Genomic DNA, 13879 nt, shown 5'->3' on the forward strand with positions numbered 1-13879 from the left:
AGTGTTGAAAGGTCGACGATGAGCCGAGCGTACGCCGAGAATCGGCGCAGCTGGGTGAGGAGCGCGCGTCGGGGCGCAGGTGTTCGGAGTAGAGCACTGCACGGGCCTGATTTTTCGGCCCGAGCCCAGCCCGGGCCTGCTTTACGAGGCCCGAGCCCAGCCCGGGCCCGTCATACAAAGCCCGAGCCCGGCCCGGGCGTACATGACCGAGACCAGCCCGGGCCCGACGCGGGCCCGCGTTACTGAGCCCGGCCCCGACACGAACCCGGGCGTTCATTACTAAGCTTAGCTAGGGCCCGCGTGTGCATGATCTGGCCCGGCCTGTAAGAAAAAAAAATTTTTCTTACACATTGTACCGTATCTGTCAGCCTCACCTTCTCGATGTTTAATCAGCTGCAGTATATGAGCAATAAAAGACCGAAATCTTTGTTTCTCCCACGGGAACATCAGTAATCCGGCCCATTGCCTGTGCTGCTATTTTCCGCTGGTGCGCATGCACTAACCTTGATTTGTACGATATGGTTCTATGATGACATTTAGCATGCAAATATACAGGGTGTTTCATTTTAGCTGAACCAAATTTAAAAAATTGCCTGCGGCAGAATGCACAATTATAATACTTGATCTAAACTACTCGATGAGGTGGCCATTACTTCCGCGAGAAATCAAAACGCCTAATTGAAGAATTAACCTAAGTACGCTATTTAACTTTTAAATTAATTATTTTACGGCACATCTTTCAATCTACGAATTGTAGCCGCTGAGTTCGCAAGGCGTATCCACTTGGGACGAATTCATAGGACTAAACCAGTTTCGAGATTTTAATTTTCAAGGTGTCTGACGAAATCAACCAAATCAAATCAATTTATTCTCCAGTTTACATGCTGGACGGTCATTTTGGACTAAAAGCTACGTATGTAGCTTGACGTGACCCAAAAGACCAGGCAAGGCAATAGTACAGCAAACAATATGCGCACATGTACAATAATTCAGATATATTTCCAGCTATCGCAGCCATTGCTCATGGACGAAATAGCTATGAACGGAAAAACAACGAATATTTCCGTCACGGCGAGTTAACAGAATTTGAAAAAAGGATTAACAGAATTCATTTTAAACAACATTAGAATACCAATACTAGCTAAACAAAACGTAACACCAGCTATATAACATAGCATGAGACTGAATTTTACAAGATTAACATTTGCGAAGAAAACGAAACAGGTACATTATATACTCAGAACTATACACAAAAGCAGTATAATAATTATCAGATACATTACAAGCGAACAAAGTATGAGCTGAGTTCTTTCTTTCTCAAATTATCGACATTTTTGTATTTCTTCAAAGTGAATGGCAGGTAATGTATCAACGACTGATACTTATAGAGTGTTCTGAAGTATGGAATTGACCATATCTCAGGATTTCTTGTGCTCGCATTAATGCGACGACGCTCTAAGGAGGCTAATTGTTTTATGTTGTTCCAAGCTAATTCTGACATGGATGGCTTAATGGATGGTCAAAACGCCTAATTGAATAATTAACGTAATTACGCTAATTAACTTTTAAATTAATTAGTTTACGGTACAGCTTTCAATGTACGAATTATAGCCGCTCATTTCGCAAGTCGTGAAACTTGGAACGAATTCTCAGAACTGAACCAGTTTCGAAATATAAATTTTCAAAGTGTCCGACGAAATGCATGGGCGTTCCAGTTTTCTTTTTCAGGAAAGCGCTGTTTTATGCATTGAAGCACAAAAGTAACTGGCCTTAGCGCTAAAATAATGCAATAGTATCGACACTGGTAATAGTGCAATCGCAAAAGCGGTAACATGGAAATGGTGTGAGGAGCGGTTATTTGTATAATTTATTTTTCCTTACGCGGAAACAATGTTCGTTTTGTGGAAAAGAAAAAAATTCGCGTAGCTGCGGCGCAATGCTGATGGGCACCTAGCTACTCCTGGGTTTTGGGTTAGGCTAAACACTACCAAGTCATCCCCAGCATTTCCCGGAATTTATGACTTATTTATTATTGATCAATTATCGATTAGCTATTGATTGACTATCGATTGTCTATCGCAAGATATTGGCCACGTATTTGGGCTAGGCTAAGCACTACCAAGTCATCCCCAGCATTTTCCGGAATTTATTGATTATTGATCGATTATTGATTAGCTATTGATTGGCTATCAATTGCCTATCGATACTAAGTTTAAGTAGTCCCCACCATTCTTAGCTAGACTTATCCAGGCTCAGCTTCGCAGGTTAACAGGTGTAGGTGCCATTGCGCTTGGACCCTTTCTGCACTGCTGCCAGGATCGGCCCACATTTTTGGAATCAGCAGACACATTACGCCCGGCTGAAACAGCTCCGCTGTTAAAAATGAGAACTTAATCTGTTTTACTATTTTCTTTGATAAGATAAACAGTCATCTTGCACGTGTCACTTCAGCTTGGCACAGAATGCATTGAACCATGCAATGCATAACGGTCGCGTGTTCTCTAAGGCCTACTTAGACCCTTTAATGAGCGGGCCCGAGTCTGGCCCGGGCCCGTGGCTTCAAGCCCGAGTTCGGCCCGGGCCCGCGGCCTCGATCCCGAGCCCGGTCCGGGCCCGCGGCTTTAAGCCCGGGCCCGGCCCGAGCCCGCCGACAAACGCTTCGGACGGCCCGGCCCGGGCCGTGCAGTGCTCTAGTTCGGAGAGCGGGGAGGGTGAGATAGGAGGAAGGCGCGCGCTGAGCAGTTGGTGGGGGGAGCTATAGAGAGGGTAGCGAAGTAGTGGCGTTGGAGAGATCGAGGGCGAGTGTGCGCCAAGCAGTAGTTAGAGCGGAGCTTAGGTGAGAGAGAAGTGTTGACATAACCATGACGCACAGGGTTCTCCTGAGCTGAAGAGAGCGTGCGCCGGCGGCGGCGTCATTCTGCCGTGAGTATTAAAGACCCTATTTTAACGAGAAAACAATCGCCAGAAGGCGCTACTGCGCCTCCTGACAGCGCCCCCAATGTGGAAATGTCAAGCAGCGCGCTCGCGCCGTGGTGCAGTCTTTATTCTATGGTGCAGTCTCCGCCTTGTTCGCTACTCGTGCTCACGGCGCTCCGTTTTCGACGGCGGCAGATCGCGTGATTGCTGAACAGCGATGCAAAGACTGCAGTGCGGTTTCAAGAAGGTTGCCGACAGCTTTTTTCGTGGCGGCAACCTCAAGAAAGGGGAGCGTGTGCTTCCACACGTTTATGGTGTTGAACAAATTGTGGGCGGTGATGTGACAGTGAAAGCAAAGTTCGTGTCGGAGGTGTCCAACAAGATTGTATACGACATCGAGTTAGAGGTACATACCGAGTTCTGTGCGGACATCAGCACTGTCAGCACAGAAACAAAGGCATTCGGCACCAATAAGCCAATAAAATTAATTAACGATGTAAGTACTCCATATGCGCATAATGCCTTATATCATGCTGTATAAATATTTAATGTATATCATGCCTTATTCAATGCTGATTTTTTTGAGACTTTGGGTAACAGCGCAAACAGACGACCACAAAAAGGGGAGACACGGACACACAGGCGCTGACTAACAACTGGTTTTATTGTGAAGGATAGGACACCTTATATATGCCAGAGTGAAGCAAGGGAAAGGGGAAAACATAACAAGGGTAACATCATGCCAACAACGCAAGCGCAAAAACGCCAACCAAGCGCAACAAGACGCAAACAATTATTTTTCTTTCTAATCTGAACCCCCGATAGCCGCATCCAGAAGATAAAATTCTACTTTTATTGTATTTGACGATCAGCCTTTTTTGCAGCGTGATGGCATCTGCATAGGGTCTTGCGTAGCCCCTATTCTTTGTGACATTTTTCTGGCCAAGGTGGACGACACACTAGAACAGGTGTTTAATGGGGGGCTGGTTTTAAAAACTTTTAGGTATGTTGACGATTTTTTAGTGCTTTTAAAAAAGCAGCCTGCCTCCACCTACTCCTCTACTGTAGGTGAAGTTTTATCTTTTTTTAGCAAACATGGACGTGGGTTGCGTTTCACCCATGAACTTCCGGACTCTTCAATTTTACAGTTTTTAGACCTTAAAATCACGTTCTGTGATGGACACGTTTGCTGGGGATACTACCCACGGGCTAAGAAGGAGCTACTGCCCTATGACTCGGCACATTCCAAGACAATTAAGAGAGGAATAGCGGTGATGTGTATGGAATCGGCTCTCCAGAAATCGTGCCCACATCAGATGACGCTCAGTTTTAATAATCAGGTAAGCCGTCTTTTGGCTGCAGGGTTTCCCGTCTCTGTCTTGACTGCTGTTTCTGAAACCCTCCTTCAAAAATTCAAGCGTGGAACGGGAAGTACAACGGCGGAGGATCACCGGAAGGCACATAGACCTGAGGTGGTCCCCTACATCCATAAACTCTCCCACAATCTGAAGAAGGTGGCAAGTAGGCACGGCGTGCCAATATGTTTTTCTGCCCCTAACAAGCTGGGAAAGTTGTGCCCACGTATCTGCAACACCAGTAAACGTGGATGCCAGAAGAACCACCAACCGCCGTTCGTCAAATGTTCCACTGGAGTGGTGTATTGCATTCCCATGTCTTGTGGGATGTTTTACGTCGGCGAAACTGGTCGCTGTGTCAATGACCGTTTAGGGGAACACGCTCTAAAACTGAAAAAACGAGATGACAAATACGCACATATAGTTGCGCACGTTAGCAAGTGCACTGATTGTGTGGCCCGGTTAAAGGAGACGACGATTCTAGGAAAGAGTAGTGACAAGACAGCGCGCATCAGTTTGGAAGCCTACCACATCAGGAAGTTCGGTAGCAAGTGCTTCAGCACCCCTTCCCTTGCTCTCTTTGACGCTGAATTTTATCTTCTGGATGCGGCTATCGGGGGTTCAGATTAGAAAGAAAAATAATTGTTTGCGTCTTGTTGCGCTTGGTTAGCGTTTTTGCGCTTGCGTTGTTGGCATGATGTTACCCTTGTTATGTTTTCCCCTTTCCCTTGCTTCACTCTGGCATATATAAGGTGTCCTATCCTTCACAATAAAACCAGTTGTTAGTCAGCGCCTGTGTGTCCGTGTCTCCCCTTTTTGTGGTCGTCTGTTTGCGCTGTTACCCAAAGTCTCAAGATGTACCAACTCGCCCAAAAAGAAGTATTGATCAATGCTGATGTTAGAGTCATGGCAACTCATTGCATTAGTGAGCAAGGTATCTTTTCACTGCTCATGAGAAATCGCTTGTAGAAACTGCTCCGCGAAATGAACCCAGATCGCAGTAAGCAGCGATTACCTTGGGACCAGCAGCACGAGCGCAAGAATTAGCAATACATGCCTCATCAAAACACATAAGCTTTCTCGTCGGGCAAATGCCCCGCCACAGCTTAAGTAAGCTCACGCCGACGCTCACAATACGAAACCAAGATTCTTGGCAGGAAGAGTGAAGCAGGAAGAATGTGCAAGGTGGCAATTACCTTAAAGCGTGCTTAGATATTGTGAACCTAGAAAGCATGTCCAAGCAACAAACATAACGCGCATGTCTCGGGCAGCTGCTTTCCGATCTGCCGCTGACCGACGCACGCGATGACCGCAGCTTGCATTAAATACGGATTGTCACCACACAAAAGACAAGTAGCGCGCGGCCCCTTTTGTTGCCTGCACAACTAGCAATTTAAGTGGCAGCGTTTGGAAAGGGGATATCATTCTCTTGAGCTCGTCCTTGCCGATCGCGAGAGAACGAACAGTATAATCTATTAAATTGGGGCGTTTTACCTGCCAAAACCACGATATCATTATGAGGCACGCTGTAATGGAGGGTCTCAGGATTAATTTTGACCACCGGGGGTTCTTTAACGTGCACAAAAATCAAAGTACACGTTAACAAGTGTATTCTTGCATTTCGCCCCCATCGAAATGCGGCCGCCGTGGCTGGGAATCGAGCTCACGTCGTCAAGCTTAGCGGCGCAACACGTATGCATTTACCGCTAAGCTAACACGGCGGATGTCACTGTACGATTCAACTACGCGATACGTCTAAAACAAACGGTCATGCGCTAAATACAGGCATATTACTACTGCGTTTTTGTCGAGCGGCCGTGATATTGCTCGCGATTGCGAAAGTACGTGACTTACTTGACTCGGCGCACTGCACTTATCCACGCTTGTCGTCTGTCCTTCTCGTACCACCTCCCCGGAATTCTGTAGGACTTCACAAGAGGCTTTCGACCTTTCGAGGCTGTTGTGGCAATCAACAACACAGCAGTATTGCGTGCCACCTTTCCTGGTTGATGAGGTCGCGCTCGCCGTCGCGAAAAGAACGCGCACGATCGCTCGCGCCATAGAGAACCGGGGCGCGCGCTGGCCCTGCGACGACCTTCGACACTTTCATCCTTTCGCCAGGGGAGCATTCGGTGCTGGTGCCGCGCGCGCGAACTTTAGGTTGCCTCGCATATGGCTAGGACGAAGAGGCAGCTTTCTCCCGAAGAAGAAGAGGACTGCGCGCAGATCCGGAATTCCGAGCAAGGGCTGCTGAAGCAAAGCGGCGGAGGAGGGTTGCAGTTGCAGAGTTTAAGAGAGAGAGAAGCTGCGTCTCGGCAGCGACTTTACAATTGCTAGTAAGGTACAGCGGGGGCGTGGCACTGCGGGTCCCGTGACTTCCGCTTGGAGGGACCGCCAGTAGTTTGTGCGCAGGCGCGCAGCGAGCGAAGGTTCGTGCGGTCTATCGCTTCAACGGAAACTGAGCGGCCGTATGCACAGCGCATACAAAGGTCAGAGCCGTGTGGAGATCGCTTCCAAGATACGGTGCGTGCGACAACAGCGGCAGCCCGTACCGGTGCAAAGTACAAGAACGCATTTGTTGGCAGAGTTGAAGCCCCCTCCCTCCCGCGCTGCCTTCCCGTTTTCCTCTTTTCGCGTGGGAGATTGCGTCGCCAGTACGTAGTACCTAGGCAGTCAGAATTCAAGGAGCAAAAGCCCCCAGACTTTCTCTATCGCACCCGCTTGTACTCGCGCCTGCGCACGAACTACTGGCGGACCCTCCAAGCGGAAGTCACGGGACCCGCAGTGCCACGCCCCCGCTGTACCTACTAGCAATGGTAAAGTCGCCAACCGGGCGCAAGGGGAACTGGAAACGCAATCTCCCACGTGAAAGGAGGAAAACGGGACTCGACAGGAAAGTGAGGGTCGATCGAGAGGGCGGCAGGCAGCCGAGCCAGGGCCAGGTTGAAGAGGAAGGGGCTCACCACTGACCCCTGCGGAACGCCTGCCTCTATGCAGATGACATCGCCCTGTGGGTCCGAGGGCGACCGCAGTCCCTTCGCAGCGCACGCAAGGCCCTGCAGAGAGCCTTGGACACTGCGGCGGCCTACCTGAGCAGCATCGGTCTGGACATCTCGGCCAAGAAGACGGAGGCCATGCTGCTCCACCCGCGAGCAGCCGTTCGCCGCCAAGCTGCCCGGCTGCACCCGCAGGATGTCGACATCTCTGGAGCACGGCAGTCACATACCTGGGGCTGCGCATCGACCACCGGCTCACCTGGCTGCCTGCTGCCAAGGCCCTGTACGCACAGGTACTCCGGGTCCGCAAGGCCGTCTCGCAGCTCCTCGCCCGCGGACAAGGCTGCACAACCAGGTGGGCTTTACAACTCTTCGATGCAGCAGCCACCTCACGCCTGCGGTACGCCCTCCCACTGGTGGCGCAACCCCCACCCCGCCTGAAGAAGCTGAAGCTGCAACACCGGGCAGCAGTTCGGCTCTGCCTAGGTGTACCGCGCAACTCGCAGGTCGCTGCCACCCTGGCCGAGGCCGGAGCGTGGCCCCTGCCGCTGCTGCTCCCGCAGCAGGGCCTACGGCCCGTCGATCGACTCCTCCATGCTGCAGACGGTGGTGGCCTGCTGACCCGCTTGCGCTCACGGCCTTCCTCGCAGAGGGGGCGGCTGTACTGCCTGTACGAGGAGGTGATTGGGAACCCCCCACCCAACACATTGCAGCTGCCCCAACCCCCGAGACCTCCTGTCGCCATCACCACAGAGCTACCAGGCGTCACCAAGCGGCGATCACCGACCTGCGCATTGCAGCAGACGGCGGCCTCTCTCCTCCACGAGGACCTTGAGGGCCACCTGCAGGTCTTCGTCGATGGCTCGGTGGTCCCCGACACGGGCTCATCGACGGCGGCGTGCATCGCACGAGCCCTGCGGAAGAGTAGGCAGTGTCGCCTTCCAGCCCATGTGAGCTCCACTGCAGCGGAGGTAGCAGGCCTCCACCTCGCCGTCGACCTACTCGCGGAGGAACTCCCAGAGACACCAGCAGCAATCTTCTGCGACTCCAAGGCAGCCCTCCTGAGCCTGCAGAGGCCGGAGAGGGCGAGCCTGGGGGTCGCCCTCCTCTTAACGCGACTGGCGGCACTTCAGGATGCAGGTTGCCCGGTGTCCCTGCATTGGATCCCTGCTCATGTAAGCATCCCGGGCAACGAGGAGGCTGATGCCCTGGCCCACCACGGTGACGTCCCCTTGAGTACGGCAGTAACAGCCGCAGACTTCACTAGGCTCCGGCTTCAGCGGCACCTTCAGACGTCCCATCCTGACTAGCGCGTGGCCCTGGGACGCCCCCCACGGCAGCTACCGCAGCGCGGCCTTGCACGGAGGGAGAGCTCGCTCCTGCTCCGGCTGAGAATCGGCTGCTGCTGGACAGCCGCACGGCGCCATCGGCTCGGCCTCACCGCCTCGCCTTCCTGCGCCTCCTTCGGTGAGCCAGAGACGCTGGAGCACCTCCTGCTGGCCTGCCCGGCGCACAACCAACCCCGTGGACTGCTCCTGCAGGAGTTCCGCTACCTCGGACTTCCCACCACACGACAGGAGGACATCCTCTTCCCCCGCCGAAACCACCCCTCGGCCCTGCTCAGCGTAGTTGAGTACCTGGACTCGTCAGGGCTTTCAACAACTCTTTAACACCGCCAGCACACATGGATGACCTTGCGGCCTTTCGCCGCAAGTCCTCCAGCCCTGCCCCACCACCCGGCCTTGGACTGGCTGACCACACCAGGCCAGACGCCAGATGACAAGGCCCTACCCCCGGACGGCGTGACCCCGTTCCTGCCTGCCGGTCTGCTTCGCCCCTGCCATGGCGACACCCACACCCTTCCTCTCCTACCTCCTTTCTCTCCCACTTTCCCCTCCCTGTTGGCGCTGAGCCGTGCTCCCTCAAGGGCTGCAGAAGATAGAGCTAACCTTTCCTTTTCCAAACGAACCACTCAGGGGGGGCTTCTACTCTCGAGTGTGATCTATTCATGTTTGCTTGTGCGCGCTGACACTACTCTTGTTAATTCAGTTAGTAATCGAATGTGTCCAAGTAATTATGCAGCCGATAAAACTACTATCCCTACACCGAATAGCTCTCTACTAATTTGCTATCGCAATTGATGCTTCGCCTTTCGGGCGAAACTGCGACATTTTTTTTTCTTTTTACTTTTTTCATGCGTGATATATTAGGTTCGCCTGGTGTCCTACCTGAACTAAAGGAGGCAGCTTCGTTATGTTTGGGGACTGTAAGGACAAGGTAATGGGTGATGTTTAGGTGAAGTTCAAAATAGATGGGTCACTGGGGCTTTCGCAGTAAATTACGTATGGAAGCACTCTAGAGTTATGAGCGTGTCTAATGAGCGGGGAAGAATTGAGCCCGCTGTCATGGCAGAACTATAAAAGCCACCAAGGCCATATTTATCGAAAATTGGTGGTATGCTATCAATTTCTGTGCGAAATTAAATGCGGTTGGATCAAACGCAGCCTTCGTAAAAAAATTCTTATTCAAGTGTTAGAGCAAAAATTCTTATTCAAGTGTTAGAGCGTGTGATATGGCAGCTATCAGCTATGCTTCCCAGTTTCCCGACGTTGCTGTAGATTACAGTAGGGTTATCTTTCGTGGAAAGGAGAAGCGGGTCATGGTAACTGCAATGTGTGACTTTTTCCCTGCTCTATTTAAAAGCGTTGCAAATAATTAATGAGCCATCGTTTCTTTCCCCTATTTTCAGGTGTCATAAGGCCTTCCTACTTGGCTTCAGCGATGTCCACGGCGTACTAAACAAGGGACTTTGTTTATATTTGGCGAAAATAAAGGGCGCGTTATGGGAAATATGTAGCTGAACTTCAAAGACAGGGAACTAATTAGGACATATGCAGCAAATTACACAGGCAAGCCATCCGGAGCTTTACGAATGCATTTTACGGAAAAAATTCATAGCCCTTCCCCTGTCGAGAAAATGGGGGTAAGGGATTTTTTTTTCTTTTTCAATTATGGGGTTTTACGTGCCGAAACCACGATCTGATTAAGAGGCACGCCGTAGTGGGGTACTCCGGAAAATTTCGACCAGCTGGGGTTTTTTAACGTGCACCTAAATCTATGTACACGGGCGTTTTCGCATTTCGCCCCCATCAAAATGCGGCCACCGTGGCCGGGATTCGATCCCGCGACCTCGTGCTTAGCAGCCCAACACCATAGCCACTGAGCAACCACAGCGGGTAGGGGGTAAGCGAAGCTTGTGCCAAGACGACACTGTCGCAGGCGTTCGGCTTCGTTTGCCCTAATCAGGGTCGGCGGCTCTTTGTTGACGTTTGGCCTCAATATCGCGCTCCCGCAACATTTACCAGGAGTGAGGACACCTGGTAAACACCTGGCGAAGTAGCATGTGTGTTGATGAATTATTGGCTTTTAAAAAATTCCCAACAAGAAGTGCTCGAAAGCATTACATGGGGACAAGGTTTCAAAGAAGGTTTCAAATATGCGCGCAACTTCTTAAAGGATGCGATATAGTTACAGGAAACTGAAACTTTCATTGCAACTGTTCCAAAGAAACATCTTCGCTAGAAATCGGGTTGTAATTCTCCAAGGTTTTCTTGCGAATATTGCAAGTAATTTATGTTGATTGTAATTCGTTCCGTATAACCTCGACAACACTATTACTTTAACTAACGATACATTTATCCTGTAGAATTATACACCCTTACAAAAATTTTTCATGTTTTTAGAATGTCTTTTGAACTTGTTCGATAGAATTCTATTGTGTTTATTTTGACTGCTTATAGAATTTTCCTATAGAGTTCCAACAGTTATTTGGCCACCGCATTCTTATAGGAACTCTGAAGACACAAATCTATAGAACATTCCTACCGAGTTCCATTTAATATCTTAAAGACACAATTCTAAAGAACATTCCTACGGAGTTCCTTTTAGGATCCTAAAGAAAATTTCTAAAGAACATCTCTACGGAGTTCCTTTTAAGATCCTAAAGACAGATTTCTATAGAACATTTCTATGGAGTTCCTTTTAAGATTGTAAAGACAAATTTCTATAAAATATCTCTACGGAGTTCCTTTTAAGATCCTAAAGACAAATTTCTATAGAACATTTCTATTGAGTTGCTTTTAAGATTGTAAAGACAAATTTCTACAGAACGTTTCTACGGAGTTCGTTTAAAGATCCTAAAGACAAATTTCTATAGAATATTTCTATGGAGTTCCTTTTAAGATCCTAAAGACAAATTTCTATAGAACATTTCTATTGAGTGGCTTTTAAGATTGTAAAGACAAATATCTACAGAACGTTTCTACGGAGTTCGTTTAAAGATCCTAAAGACAAATTTCTATAGAACATTTCTATGGAGTTCCTTTTAAGATTGTAAAGACAAATTCCTTTAGAACATTTCTCTGCAGTTGCTTTACAGACCCAAAAGACAAATCTCTATAATACCTATGTCGATGTTTGTAATGTGCTTGTACTTTCCGAGGTTCTAGAGAACTGTACTGCAGGTATTAACGATTACAGTAAATGCAGTGGCAAAAATAATTGGCACTACAACCACAAAGTGATCTGTTTTAAACGTTTATTGCACTTCAGACTAGATACATGCATCATACATACTGCATACACACTTCAGAACAGTCTGCATACATGCTTCAGCCTAGAATTTGCAACACACAAACTGTAGCTGCCAATGCACTTCACGGATCAAGCTGGTGGTGCTAACATACGAAACAGGAAAACATTTGTGGCACACTCGACTGGAGTTGACATCTGAGAAAAGCAGCCTTGTCTAAGACAAGAAAGCCTCGCATTAAAACTGCAGAAGGACCTGCTGTTCCAGCAGTGCACATTAAATAGTTGGATACTAAAGCCTGAAAGTAGATTCATATCAATGTGCACAAATATATGTGCACTGCAATGTTATGCGTCAGCTCCACAAAACCACACTAAACTTATAAAACACAGCATCCTGGCCTATTTTGAAATGTAAAAAGAACACTGGCAGTCCTTGTAAAAATGCAGCAAACAGTGGTACTCCTGGAGAAGTGCATAATATATTGTACAAAGCTTATTAAGCTTGAATGTTGTTATAAGGCAAATTTTGCGATCAGGCTCAATATTCCAAAATTATGCTGGGAAATACAAACATGACTGACGCACACCAATACCTAAGAAAACGATTTAGCTCAGGAGCTCCTATGCATGTGAACAGTGAAATCGTTTTTCTCGGCAACCACGGGACTGAACTTGGATGTTTGTTATTTAAAACATTTTAATTGTTGTTTACATTTAAACCATCAATTTTTATTAAGAATGGTTGAAAATTGCACAATTTAAAAAAAACTTATCACGTTTAGAACTATAACTCACAAAAAAAAGCTAGCAAGCACAATTCTGTTTTGCAAATCGGAATTGGCCTCGAGCTTTAGCTAAGGACCAACTCCGATGTCCCTCCTTAAATACGTGTGAAATTCCTAAATGGTTTTGAGACAACCACAGGGCTATTTTGAATTAAATTTGTAGCATTTGAGAAAGTTAAGGTCCAGCGGTTGTTGGAAGAATTTCAATTCAGAGCCTAAAGTAAAAATTATTGAGAATAGGCAGGTTTAAAGAAAAGTAAAAGCACGAAGTTTAATAATCCCCAACTCTGCAATAAAAACACATATCACAGTTCTGCAGACTGGATCAGCTATGTCTTAAGTCAAGGAATTTGATATGTGAATTTACAGCTTGGGTGAAATGTTCCAATGTTTATAAGCATTTTGCACGTCCTACTCACAAATTAATGATTGTATTTTAGAGCAGTGTATCATACGTCAATTTCGCCAACTTTAGTTATGGATTAGATGCAACTAACAGAACTGTGATATCACTGTTTTTTTAGTAAGAGTTGTTAACTTACTAGCTTCATTTCTTGGAATTTTCGTGGATTTGTATGAAACGTCACTTGAATAAAAAATGTTACATCATGCTTATGCTATGTGAATGATGCTTTTTTGAATAACGTGTTTACTTTGATGTAATAATGCTTTCCCATTTTACCTAATTCCTTCCTGGAGGCATGTAAGGCTTTAGTGAGGTATAAACAAATAAATGTAAATTATTTAATACTTAAATAAATAATGTGGTTTGTCTCAGCATTCCAGTTTTTACCACCAGCATGACCTGTATGAAGCTTTGGCTACTGCTCACATGTTGCAAGTTCATTCTTACATGATCGCCCACTACTTCACTTCCTGGTAAAGCAGCGAAGAAAGGCTAGCTTTTAACCTCGTTGGTTCCGCCTGGTACTCTGCCACGGTGAAGCCTGCAAAATACAATTGAAAATCATTTTAAAAAGGTGTAATGAACATTTAGCCATAATGTATAGGCAGGCGCAAACATGTCACAAATATATATATCTACAAATGTGGTATAAATATTTATATGTATATAGTTGTAGCAATACGCTGTTTCAATTAAGTATTTCAGAAAAAAATTATAACAAGAAAGTAGCAGAAGTATCTCCGTGAAGAGAGACAGTTCTCAGGCAATCACTTTTGAGAATATTTTCACTTTTCCAAGATTTTGTGACACTAGAACTAGGCCAATGCA

At 47.5% G+C, this 13879-nt stretch overlaps 1 protein-coding gene across 1 annotated transcript in view; it reads left to right on the forward strand.

Moving 5' to 3' along the window:
- The first annotated feature begins 8955 nt into the window (after positions 1-8955).
- The window catches only part of LOC119446191 (fatty-acid amide hydrolase 2-A-like), a 334649-nt gene continuing 329725 nt past the window's right edge, over positions 8956-13879 (forward strand). The window contains 1 exon segment of the mRNA XM_049663200.1: positions 8956-9087. Within this exon segment, the coding sequence (XP_049519157.1) occupies positions 8956-9087 (132 nt within the window).

The sequence above is a fragment of the Dermacentor silvarum genome, chromosome 1 (assembly GCF_013339745.2).
Source record: "Dermacentor silvarum isolate Dsil-2018 chromosome 1, BIME_Dsil_1.4, whole genome shotgun sequence".
NCBI classification, from domain to species: Eukaryota; Metazoa; Arthropoda; class Arachnida; order Ixodida; family Ixodidae; genus Dermacentor; species Dermacentor silvarum.